The following is a 15,896-nucleotide window of genomic DNA, read 5'->3' on the forward strand; positions in this document are numbered from 1 at the left end:
ACCCCCCCGGTGGTCCCCGGTCCACAGGCCTGTGCGTCCTTTCCAGGTTCAGGAGGGAGACACAGGTGACTCTCCTGCTTGTTCTTGCAAGTATTGTTAGAAACGGCTGTGCCATTCCTCAGGCTGAGAAGTGGACTTGGGGCAGGGTAACTCTGCAGGGCTGCTCATTTTGGTAACCACCAGGGGCACGGCGTCATTACATAAAGTCGATTAGAGTGCGTGCATGCCGGTCCTGTTGATTTGATTTAGAGCTAACGAAAGCTCCAGTAATGTGCAATTACAAGAAACTTAATGGCCCTTTATACTGAAGGCAACTTCCATGGCACCTAATATACTTTGATGAATTACTCATTATGTGCAGTGTTGGAATAGCTTCTATAAAGATTAATAATTGGATAATCAATACAAAAATGCAGTCTTGGTTTTTCCCTTTCTCCTACTCCAAAGTCAGTATGTCCTGAAGATGATGGGACCTGTCTCATTTGCCCAAATTTTCTGATTCCTTGCCTCCCTCTCTATCAACCTGTTTTCCAAATTAGGAGTTTTGAGTCCCTTGCCAGCTTGGTATTGCACACTTTTTCTTCACGCCGTCTGGGGTTTTTCTGTTCAGATCTTTAAGGAATGAGCAAACGGGTTCTGCTGTCGGTTGCTTTTGTCAGCACTCAGAGGTACAGTGTAACCCTCAAGGCAGCCCGGGGCCATGGGGAGGGGCAGACTGGCCGCACGGAGGCGGCGGCGGGAGTGGGCTGGCGTCTGGTATGGGGGAGCGGTCGGCACGGGCTGGGGCCTGGGGCAGGGGCGCGGCCGAGGAGGGCGCTGCCCGGGGGGCAGGTGGGCTGCAGGCACGGGCCCTGCGCGCCCTCCGTGACGTCCATCCTGGGCCCACTCGCGCCGGCCGCGGGTGGGGCGCTGGGCGCTTGGCCGGCAGCGGTGCTTGGTGCGCAGGCAACCCGTGCGAGCCGGCGGACGGGGCGGCCACTGTGTTCAGGACCCGCGCGGGGCTCGGCAAGATTCAGGCCGGACGGTGGAGCCCAGGAGAAGACCGGGGCCCTGCTGCCGCGTGGCGGCCGTGCCTGAGTCCGCGGGGACGGCGTGGGAGCCGGGAGCGTGCACCCGCACCCCCCGACGGCGCGGGGCTCCCGAGGCCACAGCTTGGACCTTTTGCTGAAGTTGAACTGGAGGCGCCGCCCTGTGAACAGCCGCGGTGTCCACGCCGCGCCCCCGCTGCCGGCCTCGCCCCGAGCCACCGGGCCCTGAAGTTCTTAGTTGTCCTTCCGGTGCCGCCCCGACGATGCCGGGCCCGGACGGCACCCACGCCCGGACTGTCCTCTGCAGCCCCGGAGGGCGAGCGCTGCCCTGGGCAGGGACGGGGGACGGGGCCAGGGCGGCGTCTGCTCCCCACAGCCGAGGCCTTGCGGTCCCAGCGCTCGCAGAGCCGGAGCCGTGCCGGACGCGCGGCCCTGGAGGGCCTGAGACCCCGCGCACGCGGGGAGGACGGCGGAGGGCGGTGCGCTCGCGCGACCCCGCAGGAAACAGTGCGGCGCGGTCGTCGGATGGTGGCCCTCTCCCCTCCCCCCGCGGCCTGTGCACCCTACGTGGAGGTGGTCTCGCAGGAATGCAGTCTAGGAAACGGGGAGTTGCACCAATAATAATTTAAAATACTACTTTAAAAGCAGTGTCGCTTGCAAACTATACCGATAAAAGTGAAAATCTCTGCGTGTTACTTTAATTCCTTTCTCAACGCCCCGGAGGAGCCGGGCTGCTCGCAGTGGCCGAGCGCGGCTGCGCCCTCCCTGGGCTGCGCAGGGCCTGTGGTGCAGCATCTCTTCTCAACGATTGGAACGATAGTTTAGAATATTCTGAAGGTGAGAAAAGTGTGCTTCCCTGTCCGCAGGGGTGTAGGCGTGGCCTTTAGGGCAGCAGCTCTGGAGAATTCTCTTTAAGGGAAATTTCTTCTGTGGTGCCGAAGGGTTCCTTTCTGCCCCCTGTCCATCCCCCAGCTAGCCCAGGGCCCCCCAGACTCTTGTGGGCTCGAATCCAGTCGCTGAGGATCTAGTTAGAATGTTCAGTGGGTCTGGGTGGGCCTAAGCATTGGCATCCTCCCAGCTCAGGCGGCACGAGGACCCGGGCGGCACGAGGACCCGGCCTGGGCAGCGGGGCCTGGCGGGGGGGCCGGTGGGGGGGGATGGCCGGGCTGAGCGCTGGGCCCTCGGGTCCCCCGTCGCCGCGGGACCGTGGGTGCTGGGCCAGCCCATGCCCAGCTTCTCTCTGATCCTGGTGCTGTTGCTGAATTATGAAAATTCCAAATGTCCACTGGGGCAGAATAGATAGCATAAAGGGTCCCCCAGCCCCTCACCCCAATTCAAGGCCGCGGGTGGGGGGGGGGGGTAGTATGGCACTGTCACTGCATCTGCCACCTCGTGCCCAGATGTTTAAAAATCAGTCCCGGACTCACATCTTTCACCCTGTGTCCCTCAGACACAGGCATCCTTTTTTTTTTTTCATTTGTTTTGGCTGCATTGGGTCTTCGTTGCTGCACACGGGCTTTCTCTAGTTGTGGCGAGCGGGGGCTACTCTTCGTTGCGGTGCACGGGCTTCTCATTGTGGTGTCTTCTCTTGTTGCAGAGCACGGGCTCTAGGCGTGAGGGCTTCAGTAGTTGTGGCACGCGGGCTCAGTAGTTGTGGCGTACAGGCTCAGTAGTTGTGTTGCACGGGCTTAGTTGCTCCGCGGCATGTGGGATCTTCCCAGACCAGGGCTCGAACCCATGTCCGCTGCATTGGCAGGCGGATTCCTAACCACTGCGCCACCAGGGAAGTCCTACAGGCGTCCTTTTAAACGGCCATTTTTTTACACGATCACACCTAACAGAACTACTGAAGATGCTCGGGTGAGGTGAGGGTTTAGTTCAAGGTCACATTTATCTTTGAGGTGTGGTTTCTCTTCCTGCAAACCCAGGGTCTTCCTGTGCTTCCTTCACGAGCAGCATCTTCTGACCAAAACTGGCGCCAGGTTGGGGGTCGGGTCCCAGGTGGGCCCAAGTGCCCCAGACTCGGAGTGGGCGTGTTTGACCTCACTGTCCCTTCTGACGCCCCACAAAGTAAGACCAGCCACACGGTGTGTGTCTTGGGCCTTAGGGTGCCCTAACGTCATGTGCCCGCCGCCAGAGCAGGACCTGTGTTCCCATAGCCGGGTGACAGGGGGCAAACCTGCCAACCCACAGTGGCTCCTTGTTCGCGTCCGTTTATTCTATTTTATTTTTTAATTAAAGAGGGCTTTTAAATTTTTTAATTATCCAACTCTGTTAGTTGTTGGAATAGGAATTTCATCACTGGGGCAGTGTGTTTTCTAGCGGCATATAGCAGGCCCTGGAAAAATGCTTGTTGGTGATTTAATGACCCCAGCGAGTAAAGCAGAGTGAGTTTGGCACAGAGAAAATAATGGCCGCGGTCACATGGAAAGCATTCACTGGCACACACCAGTGGGAGGCCCGGGGACGAGCCAGGGGACCCTCCCCGTCAGGTGGCCGCCCCCTCCCCACCGGCCCTGGAGTTTCCACGCAGGGCGTCCGCATTATTTGGCGTATTCAGGCTACATAAGGGAGCAACCACAGAGGTAGGACAATTATTCTGTTTTAATGGCTGGCAGCTCCACATAACAATGGTGTCCATCCGAGCCAAGCCCGCATGCAGCTGGGAGGGTCATATTTTATTAAAACCGTGACTTGTTGTCATCGTCCCTCCGCTGTCCCATTCTCTCCTTCCAAAAATAGCAGGCCCCGTGGCGGTGGCTTATTATGATTAAAAAGATAAAAATAAGTGAAGGCTGAAATAGGTCCAGGACACCCGAGGTAACACGAGAACTTACTTTTTAATGAAACTTGAGAAACTGTTTTATTTTCCACTGCTTCACAGAGCATCTCTGGAAAAAAAAAAAAAAAGCAGAAAAGGATTTTAGTGATGTTGCAACTCTGCATTTTCAGAATTACAGCAGTTGTGATGCGCTCGTGGCAAAATCACCGTTTTCAGCCCAGAGTCTCATGGAGGCGGCGCCTCCCGAGGGGGGTGGGCAGGGGCTGCTGGTGGAGCAGATGTGGCCACGCCGTGGACACAGAGGCCACCGGACCTGGGAGACAACTGACCCGGGCCCACCTGTGGGGAGGCGGACTTGCCAGGAGGCCGCCCCGTCTCAAGAAACTAAACACCCACACGGGAACCACCGCCTCATGTTTCCTGCACCTGAGCTGACGCCCCCCCCCCCCCAGTGGCACCGGAGCACATGCTTCCCTGGCTGTGCCCTGATCTCTGAATTGCGGCTTTAATCCTGTTGAATCTCGGCTTAGCTCACGTCCACTTTGCTGCCCTAAGTGAGAACTGAGTGTAAATGCACGTGTCCAGTGCAAACGGGGACGGTGTGTGTCCATCACCTGGGGGCACATGTGTCCCAGCGGTGACAAAGTCACAGCAGTGACAATCATTACATCCATTAGGATTCTCAGCCACCATCAACGGGCTTCCTTATCCAAGAATCGTTAGATTTGCAGGCTTAGCACAGCAAATGGGATCTGGAGACTTCCTAGAAGTTAGTTCTTTAAGAAGAGATTTGGCCTGAGACAGCTTTACTTCTGTCTACCTAAATTATCATCCTCTTCGGTTACACTACTAACTTTAGCCAAAGGTATATTTTCTGGGAAAGTTAGCAAATACTTTTTTAAATTATCTTTTAGTTATAGGAAGGGGAAAGAATGTCCTTCCTGTTTTGTTTTGCTCTTCAAAAAGCTGTTTTGGCTTTCCCTTAAAAATAAAAATGTTTTTGATGACTTGTCCTCTGGAAGAATACGCATTTTTCTGTCCCTCGGAGGAAAATGGAGTGGGCAAGTAACAGTTGCTTTTCTGCCATGCATTTATTTATGTGCAGCATTTAATTTGATGGTGAGCTTTGATGGAAAGAATCGTGGTACCTCATGCAGCATGTGGTGGTGTGTTGGAACGGAGATGGGGACAGAGCTCTACGGGGCCCGCAGTGGAATCGCCAAGACCTTCTTTGTTCCCTATATTGCTCTTGTTTAAAGGACATTGATGCTTTAAAGAAATAGTTCTCTCCATAAAAATGCAGCATCGCAGAACGTTGTAAAGCCAGAGATGGAAAAAATGACAGTATTCCTGCTGGGCTGGCTAGTTTACTAAGTAGCAGTAGATAAATACTGTTAGTTTTTAAAAATTCATAGTACAATTCATTTCCTTATTGGAACTAACATAACTATTGAAAAAGAGAAAGATGCTTTAAACTGTGTTGTATGTAGTTAAGTATGTAATCATGGAATTTGGCTAATGTGATAAGCTGTATCAACAAATATGGTTTTTTTTGAATTCACACAAAGGTATTATTTGTAAAGTATGGTCCTTACCGGAGTTAATTCAGCTTTTTTTTTTAAAGCGAGGATTAAACAGTGTGGCTAGGTTAACACTGCTGAACTAGATTTCTTATTCTCTAATCCCAAGCCCAGGCCTGAGAAACTAGGATGATGTCTGTGTGAAGGCCCGCTGGAACATTCTAGCACCTGCTTCTCCTGGCCCCTCCTTCCCCAAGCCGGGCAGGCAGGGCCACGTCTCCGCTGGGGTCCCGACAAGGGAAGGGGACAGAGCCCACCGCCCACTCCCAGCCTGGGGCCAGGCACAGGCGGCTTTCCCGTTGTTTTTCCCGGTCGTCACTCACAGCTGCGTCCGATGAGAGACTAGCGACACTGCCGGTTCTCTGTGACCAACGAAGGGACACGGCTGATGTTCTCATTAACCTGAAAAACCTACGCAGATACTGGTTCTGATAATAAAGGGATCCACACACACGTTGTCAGAAATAAGGAAACTAAAAGAGTTGAGGTGGCCCTGTCCCTCATCCCGCTTTGTGTCTTGTGGTTGAACCCAGACTTTGCATTAACTTCAGACCAGGGCGGCCACCACTCACACACCCCGTCGTTTTCTCTTTTTCCGACAGTCGGTAAACAAAGTTCACCAGAAGGTGCTAGAGCGCTTCTCTTCCCTTTACCGAGGCAGGACGGCGAGCCCGCTGCTGGGGCCTTCTCAGCAGCCATCCTGCCACACGGAGACAGACCCGGGCTGCCCCCCAGGGAGGCCCCTACCGTCCCCGCTGTGTGAGCACTGGTGCGTCTCCTGCCCTCTCTGGTCCCATCCAAAATAAGAATCAGCGTAGTAGCTGCCGCCCAGAGCTGGGCAGATGCTGGGGCCATGCCTTCCGCAGCACACAGAGCTCTAACCCAGGAGGATTCTGTTTCTCCCGCTGACATGACTGAGGAGTTCCCTGATTCCTGGGGCAGAAAGGGGCCTCAGTCAAGCCTCCTGTTTCCACAGAGAACACCTCCAGGCCCCCCAGGGGCAGGACAGTCTCACGGGGGCTTCGGAGGCAGATGAGGACAGGGCCCCGGTGGCCTTTGTCCAGCACTTTCCCCACAGCGTGTTCAGGGCGAAGGCCTTGTATCAGGTTTTCTAAAGGAAGGTCACAGGCTGCTCACACGTCTCTGAGTGATGGTTTGAATGATACAGCGTGGACATGGCAAGAACTTAGGTCTGAGAGAAGGTGAAAAAGTAAAGGATGCTTGGCTTCGAGGTTGCCCACCGGCATCGGAGGAGCCTGGGCCCAGGCGCTGCCCAGGGAAACCGGGCCAGGCCGTCTTTAAAAACAGCTGCACCTTGAAGCCCTTCTGTGGCTTCTGTCACTCCGTAGGGATTGCTTTATATTTTGACTCTGACCACGTGCTGTCCTATATTTCCTGGGGTGTCAGGGACCTGCTGGGTGTCAGGACCCTGGGTTTTCCATTGTAGTCATTCTTTCCTCTCGCAGAGCAAAGTGATATTATTATCACTGTGTTCAAAGTCCCGATTATTTAGAGTCAAACACAGAAGCATATGTATCGCTTCTTCACTCAGAGCAGGGGAAGCGGGGACGGTTGGTGATAAAGTCTTGGGACTGATAAGGCCGTGACCCTGGCTGTGAGGAGCCGCCTCGGGGCTGGGAGGGTGAGAGGTCCCCGCAAGCCCGGGCAGCGCTTTGACGGCGGGCGGGCAGCTGCTGCTCGGATGTCGGACCTTAGAAACAAGTCAAGTCGGGTAGAAGAGTGAGAATAGAAGAGTGAGAAGCTCGCCAGGTCCGCCAGAGCCTCCCCAGGCTGCTCATGTGACAAGCAGGCGCTGCCGCGGGGTTGGGGTGACGTTCCTGAGACAGCGGCCAGCGTGCCCCCTCCTGGCGCCGGTACCTGCGCCAGCAGGCTGGTACCGACCGGCTCACCTGCCGTCGGCTTTAGAGCCGGGGCCGTGCTGCTGGCGTGTGGCTCCTCCAGGGCGGGGGAAATCGTCCTCGGTCACCTGCAACGTGTCCTCCTTTTCCAAAAAAAAGTTTCTGAAGCACGTAAAAGCTATACGGGAAAAATGACTGAAAGAAAAGGTCTTTTTAGCTCGAACAGAACACCGTGTGTGTGGTGGTTGGTGGGCGTGTTGGTATTTTGTTTCGTTGAAAGAGAAACGTGCACAGAAAAGGAAAGCAGCGACTGTGCCCTCGCCGCCCCGCGCGTCTGTGTCCTGAGTGGCCTCGCAGCGGAGGACGTGAGGACCAGGGACAGAAGGGACCCGGGGGTGGGGGGCAGAGCCGGGAGGAGGGGACGGGCAGGCACGGGTCGCGAGGGCTGGGCTGTTGGGATCATCGAGGCCCTGTGCCCGTCCGCCTTTCCGACTTTCGCAGTAAGCGCTGAGAAAGAGCAGTTCACGCCGGCCCTGTGGATCTGCCCGTGGAGCCGGGAGGGAGCAGCCCGGAAGCTCCCAGACCCGCGGCGTGTGCAGGTGGGGAGGAGGCCGGCCCCAAGTCCTGGTCTCAGCTGCTCCCCCGTCGCTCAGGGGCAGTGGCCCCGTTCCTACTGGCCAAGCCTCCATGGTCACACTGCCTGCCTTGACTTTCTCGAGGGGTTGTCGCAGATGTACATGCAGAGGACTTAGAAAGTAACCCTGAAGGCTGCGTAGGTGTTGGGTAAATACGTGGTTTGTTCGTTCCTTAACATTTGTCTTGAGATCCTTAGTTGCATTCAGAAACCAAGCATTCAGAAACATGGGAGCACTTTGCTTAAAGGTTAGGCGTTGAGAGGGAGAAATACATAAAAACTGTTTGGACTCACAGCTCCTTTTAGGTTTGCACGGTTCTCAAGATAGTCACACAAAACCCATGCGTGAAACCTAAGAGATGAACCATGGATGTTTCACTAAAACACGAAGCTCTGACGTCAACTGTTCTCAAAGTGGGGGTCAAAAGAAGAAACTCAGATATGAAAGGACAAATATTTTACTTTAAAAAGGACATTTCACCGTATTAGTTAATTTACATGCTCATTTATGAATAGCAGAGACATCCTTCTATAGTGTCAGGAAGGATATTTACAAATGTCATGCAAGTACAGGTGAAAAGCTATGTCTGTACTTTGTACATGTTAGTTTTGGTATTTTAAAAAATGCTAACTTCCTTTTCTCTCAATTCCAGCTTTATATATAGAGGTGGATTTGTGTGTGTGTATCAGATATACACATACACCCTGTGTACATACCCCAGATTAAAACAACAATTCAAACTGCCACATGAGTTTTAGAAAAAAAACAAGAGTTTCCACCTTAGGAGCATTTTAGAGAAAAATTAAATATAAGGGAAAAAACCCTTCTTATTAAATTGTGGTATTACAGCTCACCGCATCCTGTTGCAAGGACATCTGACGTGAAGCAGAGCAAAGGTTCCTCTTTCAGGTTCCTGACGATCGTGAGGGTCACATGTTACCTGCAGTTCAAAATACTTCTGTAAAGAGAAAAAACCTCTGTGTCGGTGGAAAAGCTGAATAAGAAGGTGGAAATTATCAGTAGAGAGAAGACATTGTGGGAAATCGTAGGTGTCATCGGCACAACCATATCAAAGAGAGAAAGCCACCCCCAAAATAACCCACACAGAGCCCCGCGCCCGGGACTGATACGGGCTCGGACCCATGACCTCACGGAGGGAAGATAGGATGTGGCTGGGAGGCGGCGGGGCCCCAGGACCCTGTGCTGCGCTCCCTCGCCCGCCGTCAAAGGCCCCTCCACCTCAGCAGCCCTTCCCTGATGTGGTCTTTTTTTATCCATCTGTGAAATGGGACCGTCATGGCTTCCCTACAGGGTTCCTGCCCAGATTGTGTCTGTGGAAGAGAGTGAGGTCTGGGCGTCCACCCTCAGCCGTGTGGACGCTTGTGTGAAGCATCGTCTGCCGTGGGGTTCCTGGCCGTCCAGCTTCACTTTGGGCAGCGGCCCGGGTCAGGCCCCGCGGCGCTCAGGGAAGATGCTGGAGGGTGTTTGTGCGTGTGGGGTGGTTCTTGAGTCTGTTCCTAAAAGGGACGAAACGCTGTGACTCCAGCCTGACCTTGCCAGGTGTGGACCGCAGTGGGTCCAGCTGACAGGCTGTCCTCAGGGAGGCTCGTCAGACACCACTGGCCCCCCCCGTGATGGGCAGGAGCTTCGGCTCCCCTGGTGCGGCCCGTGCCGCTCTCCTGAGGGCTCCCGACAGGGCCAGGCCTCACTCAGAGAGTAGCCATGCCACGGCCTTCGTCTGGGCCCAGACTGTCCAGGACACACCGAGTGATTGCGCCGCCTCCTACCACCCCGGGCGCCCCCTCCGAGGTTCAGGTGCCCCAGTGGGTAGTAGGGGGAAGCCCACTTCTGAGGCTCCTTCCCCTTTTATCTTGTCAAACAGATGTTAATTTTCCTGTGGTCTGCATAACCCTGAGTAACTAAAAGAGTCTCAGCTACTCTGCTACTGCCTTATTACCCCTGAGCACTCCCAATCCCCATCATTATTACTTTCAGGATTCCCTCTCTACCCCCATCATAATTTACCCTCAGGACACGCTCCCAATCCCCTTCATTATTACCCCTCAGGCCTCCCTCCCACCCTCTTCATTATTACCCCTCAGGCCTCCCTCCCAATTCCTGTCATTATTACCCCTCAGGACTCTCTCCCAATCCCCTTCATAATTACCCCTCAGGCCTCCCTCCCAATCCCCTTCATTATTACCCCTCAGGACTCTCTCCCAATTCCTGTCATTACTACCCCTCAGGACTCTCTCCCAATTCCTGTCATTATTACCCCTCAGGCCTCCCTCCCAATCCCCTTCATTATTACCCCTCAGGACTCTCTCCCAATTCCTGTCATTACTACCCCTCAGGACTCTCTCCCAATTCCTGTCATTATTACCCCTCAGGCCTTCCTCCCAATCCCCTTCATTATTACCCCTCAGGCCTCCCTCCCAATCCCTGTCATTATTACCCCTCAGGCCTCCCTCCCAATCCCCTTCATTATTACCCCTCAGGACTCTCTCCCAATCCCTGTCATTATTACCCCTCAGGCCTCCTTCCCAATCCCCTTCATTATTACCCCTCAGGCCTTCCTCCCAATTCCTGTCATTATTACCCCTCAGGCCTCCCTCCCAATCCCCTTCATTATTACCCCTCAGGACTCTCTCCCAATTCCTGTCATTATTACCCCTCAGGCCTCCTTCCCAATCCCCTTCATTATTACTTCTCAGGTTTCCCTCTCAATCCCCAACATTAGACATTTTTCTACCACCCCTTGCTGGTCTCACTAGAATCAGGTTTCTGCTCTGGGACTTCATTGTCCTAAAACCTGAGTGGGAGGACAAGCCCCAGTTCTGTGTGGTATGATTGAACTTTCACCCCTGCTCTTCATGTGGGACCTTGTTTACCGCTGTTCCCACCGTGAAGTCCCTGCTTTGAGGTTTTGACTGCTAATTTCTCTTCCTGGGTGGAGGTGGCCCCGCCGCCTCCCTTCCCCCTCCCAGCAGCACCTGCCACCCGGTGGGAGGGACTCTGGCCCATGTGTGGCCCCAAACCTTTTGCTTTTCTCAGAACAGGTTAGGAAGCCCCACTGGGCCCACGGCCTAGGCTGCTTGAGGACAAATGAGATGGTGGCCGCGAAGGCACCTTGTAAACCGTCGGTTGCTGAGTGAATGAATACAGGGCGAAGGGCTCTGTGGTGCCCGTGCCATCACACCTCGTGTGTGGATTCCCCGCACACACGCCCTGTATCTTTCTAGTACGTTCCACACACTTGGCCTGAGACAGAGACACCCTGCGTGCAGGTGCGAGCTGTCCCGACCCAGGCCAAACCCCCAAGGGACCGGGACGTGTGAGTGTTCTTTGTCCGAATGCTCTTTCATGGCGGCGTTCTGCGAGGTGTGGACGGGGCCTGTGCCTCTTAGGGACACAGAGGCTGGACCCGTGACGTGGAGGAAACGGAGAGGAGCTCTGTCCTGGTGGCCCGAGTCCCGCCGCCCCGCGCCCCGGGCCCCGTCCTGGCCTCCTTGGTGGCCGGGGAGCCTCCTGGGCGGGTGAGCACAGTCTCTCCGGTGTTTACCGTGCGAGGCCGGGGCCGGCCGCAGAGGGCGTGTGGTGCACGTCGGGCGGCCGTGTCGGTGCAGGCGTGTCCCCTGCAGGCCGCTGCCCGGCGCCCCCCTGCCCGCGTGCTGGCGGCCCCGCGGGAGGAGCCCGGGTCTGGGGTCCGCAGGGCGGGCTCCTGACTGTGAACCAGGGCCAGCGCGTTCTGTTATCAGTTCCCGTGACACAATTCCTGGTTCCCCCGCTGGGCCTTATTATTGTTATTCTTAAAAATAGTTGGGGGGGTGTTGAAAGGCAGTTTAGGGAAGGGAGTGGGCTCGGGAAACGCACTCCACTGATTGCTCCAGGAAGCCGCCCTCGGCTGGGCGGGGGCCCCTGCAGAAACACACGGTTTATCTGGCAGCAGAGGGAGCCCAGGCAGTTCCGTGACGCAAGCACGTCCCCACCTCTGAGCCCTGCGAGCGGTGGTGACAGCCTCTGGGCCGCATTTCCCCATCTGGTGCCGTGATGGGGGGCAGATGTTGTGCAGGCCACTCCCGTGGCCTTTGCCAGCTCCTCTCACTTCCCCTCCGGCTGCCAAAAATCACAGGCCGATCGTGGACACGAACAACGGGACAGACGTGAAGGAAGAGCCCCGAACAAAGGGAGGCCCGGGCCCGGGCGGCCAGCCCTCCTCCCCGAGCTGCCCTGGCCTGCCTGACCACGAGGCCACGGAGAGGGGCCCGTGGGGCGTGGACTTCACCGGGGTGCTTCCACTGCGGGGTTTATCTTTTGGTTTTGCAAACCTGTGGGAGCACAGGCTGCGCACCGGCGCCTGGGTCAGTCGTCAGCACCCGAGGCCGAGGCCTGACTGGTCTCTGGGCCTGAGCGGCGGCTCTGGAATCACAGCACCAGGTCCCGGGCAGCTGTGTCCTGCCGGCTCAGGGCACCTCATCCTCTGGGGACACCTTTTCACAGGCTGAGCATACTGACTGATGGAATTTCTGGTGATGTATGTAAGCTCGTGTGCAGAGTCCTGTCTCTCTAATGCTCTCTATTTTTGTTCTCTTGCAGTAAACGAGATAATACGAAACGACCTCTCCAGTACCAACATCCACTCGTAGTCGGCAATTTGGACTCTGAGAAGCTGCGTGGTGTTGATTCGACGGTGACAACTGAGTCAACAGACTGAACTCACACCTGGTACCACTCGGAACTTCCACCTTAGTGAAGGCTTAGATCATTCGTACAAAGAAGTAGCTCAAGGAAGGAAGGAAGGACCACTCCATCTTCTGAAGGAAAGTCATCTCAAGAAGGAAGCGAAGGTGGGTGGGTAGGGGGAGCACAGAAGACAGACCGTGTGATGCTCCCCCGTGACCGCACCCCGACGTGGCAGCCTGACCCCACGCGTACCCTTCAGGCACCCCTGCATTTCATACTGGAAGTGCCTTATTTAAGCAGACCGCAGCAGCAGGGCATCATGGAATTGAGCATTGAACTGGCTACCAGGAGAGTATTTGTAGGAGCAAAAGCTGTAAAGACATTTCGTCATGAGGCTTTATCCTATGTATAAGTTAAGAGAATACCGGCGAGCCGGGCATGGTGAGGAAAACCTAACACGTTTCCTACTTTCTTCACCTCTTCCTGGGCTGTAATATACAATTCTGTTGCCTTACTCGGTGCATTTCAGAACTCTTCCAAGGTGTCATCTCAGCTCTTTCATGACTGCCTTCCCTCCCCTGTGTTACTCAAGCCTTAGGGCTGTTCATTATAGCATGTTAGGATTTTGTTTTTAATCTGGCTTCGAACATAGCACAGGTAAGTTGAATAGCACAAGGTAGGTTACTGGACAAAAAAAGAAATCTATCTGTCTTGGGATAGATCTTGCATTTGCATGTGTGTACATATATAGCCATATATTTATGTATGAACATAACGGAGGTGGTGATACTCACTCTTCGCCCAGCAAGGGCGTCCATGTCAGCAATAACCAGTATCCATTCTGGAAAATTCACCTGAGGCTCCAAACCCAGCTTCCCAGCCATTTCCGAGGGGGCGCCACCCAACCCCCGGGAGGTCTGTGTGTTGTCATCTCCTGCAGTTAACCAAGCACTTTAGAAGCCGGGAGAGGTGCGTCCACAATACCGTCTGTTACCAAACGGCAAAATTGGAAAGAAACTATAAATAACGTTACAGAAGGAGTGTAATATATTTGTTCAGCTGTAAGATTATTATTTCACAGAAGCCTTATAACTCTGCTTCATCTAAGGAAACGATAACCAAAAACAGCGTTTAATATGTGGTGACTGTAGTGTGTTTCCAGACTAGTTACTGTTACCAGATAGGTTAGTGTGAGCTTTACTACTGCATTTTGTACCCTTAACAGCTTATTACGCGTTATTGCTAGCAGTGACCTGTCGTTTCATGTAACCAAAAAGCATGGTTTAACGAAAACATGTTTAACCTGATAACTGTGCCTTAGGAACTCACGCCCCCCTCCTGGAACTCAGCCGAATCGCGCCCTCGGGGGAGGTGACAGGTCCTGTCACCAGACTCGGCGTTTTGGTGGGGAAAGCGCTCTCCCACAGAAAGAATTATTTTAAAAATGTTCTTCTGTACGATCATGTCTTACTTTTTTTTTAAGTCACAGAACCGAAAATCTGAAAGCCATATTTGTAACATTTGCACATTACTGTGAAGAGCTGAAGATATATGGCTTCGTGTACATACGACCCTGCCTTCCCGCCTGAAGCCCTGCCCTGCATTTAGCCTCCTAGGAGTTGCATGAGACATTTCTCGGGAGACTGTCCTATGGAAAGGAAGTGTTTGAGACTGTGTTAGCTCTCTTTGTAGTTAGAAAATCGATCCAATAAAGCAGTATTTTTTTGCTGGACAATCTTAGTTTGAGAGTGATTCATTCTGCGCGTGGAAAATCCTTCTCTGTTCTTAAGCGCGTTCTCCGCTGTAGGTCCGTGTACTTCTGTGTCTGTAAGAGGGGCTTCCCGCTGAGCAGTGTGAGGGGCGTCTCTTTCCTCCTTACACGTCGGGGAGGCCGTCAACCTCTCTGCCCAGAGATGGCGGAGGCTGGCGAGACCTCCCACGCTCACAGGAGACGCGCCATCGCCGTACAGGACGCGCAAGTGGCCGCCTGGCTTTGCCGTCTCCTTCTGCTCCTTGCAGGACCCTCCCTGCCCCTACCCCCACCCCCTGCCTCAGGCTTGGGTGGGAGAATAGCATCTAGTTGTTGATAAAGCCAGGGTGACACCTGGAGCTTCTCCAGGGATGAGTGCCCAGAGTTGTGGAAACAATATTTTGCATTCAGGACTTTCAACAGGCAAGAATTCCTGTTTCTCTGGCCAGAAGGTTTACAGATTGAGGGTAAAATCCTAGAAGAATCTCATCAACGCAGCTAGCAACCGACTGTCCCAGCCCGTTTCTGTGCCGACGTACTTGAAGGGAACCCGATGATAATGTCCACGGGAGCTTGGGGAATCGGGGGCACACGCAGAGGGCCTGGTGGGGATTGTGGACAAGGTGCCCTCGAGCCCCCAGATCCGGCTGGAGAGCTGGGCCCCAGAGGGAATCCCGGAGCCTATGGGGCGCAAGGAGGGCAGAACTCCCATCCGCCTCACTGAAGAATGTGCTGGAGGCTGTTAGTTTCAAAGTGAGTTTTTATAAGCCCACCCCCATTCCCAACAACAGCATTTTATATTCCAGAAATAAAAATATACATTTATAAAACGATGGTTTCTGCAGAGGAGGCTGGGCTCCTGCGAATACCAGTTACTTAGTTTTTGTTTGTTTTATGTTGCTCCTGAATAATAAGGAAAGCATATCCACCAGCTTGTTTCCGGCAGGCAGCTACTGTGTTTTGCTCAGGTGTATAGACCCGGAGCGTCGGGTCACCTCCCGCCCACGACATCCGGGGTGACCTCGGCCCTGCGGGAACCCGGGCAGGTGCGGCCCCAGAGCCGCTGACGCGGGACAAGCGGGGCAGCCTCGAGGGGCTGCCCTGCTGACCTCCCCCCTCTCCCCGTCCCGCGCTGCCTGCGGTTCCAGCCCGGCCCCAGCCCGAGACGGGGCCGTGGGAAGAAAATCTGCTAAACGTCAGACCAAGTGCAGCCCGAGCAGAACTGGCCGTGGGAGCACCCCTCTCTGTCCAAGGGGGCCCCTGACCTGAGGAGGCGGGTCCCCGGCTGGTTGGAAGACTCCCTGCGGCCCCCCGACCCTGTCACCCAGACAGGCCGCTCCCTCCCCGCCACCCGGGATGCGTGGGCCCCGCCCTGGCTTCAAGGAGGGACCCGCGGGCCCAGCTGCTTCTGCTGGCCCCGTGACCCACCGGCCAACGACACTGCGACGAGGGGCTCTCTGCGACACCCTCATTACATCTGCCTCCAGAAATATGTTCCGCGTTGCAATAACTAAACTGCATTTGAGCTGATGTGTTTGGGGAGAAGAAATTGAAAGAAGAAAGACCGGAGTGGCTGAAG

General features: G+C 54.7%; 1 protein-coding gene across 7 annotated transcripts in view; it reads left to right on the top strand.

The window, feature by feature from the left end:
* The window catches only part of NFATC1 (nuclear factor of activated T cells 1), a 100,839-nt gene extending 86,540 nt beyond the window's left edge, over positions 1-14,299 (top strand). For 4 of the 7 annotated variants that reach the window (XM_036822907.1, XM_036822914.1, XM_036822911.1 and 1 more), the window contains one exon: positions 12,481-14,299. In XM_036822907.1, the coding sequence (XP_036678802.1) occupies positions 12,481-12,530 (50 nt within the window). In that variant the 3' untranslated portion in view covers positions 12,531-14,299. The remainder of the gene's footprint in view (positions 1-12,480) is intronic. The other 3 variants (XR_005016161.1, XM_036822912.1, XM_036822910.1) reach the window with 3 other exon arrangements.
* Positions 14,300-15,896: the final 1,597 nt, after the last annotated feature.

The sequence above is a fragment of the Balaenoptera musculus genome, chromosome 14 (genome assembly GCF_009873245.2).
Source record: "Balaenoptera musculus isolate JJ_BM4_2016_0621 chromosome 14, mBalMus1.pri.v3, whole genome shotgun sequence".
Lineage (NCBI taxonomy): Eukaryota > Metazoa > Chordata > Mammalia > Artiodactyla > Balaenopteridae > Balaenoptera > Balaenoptera musculus.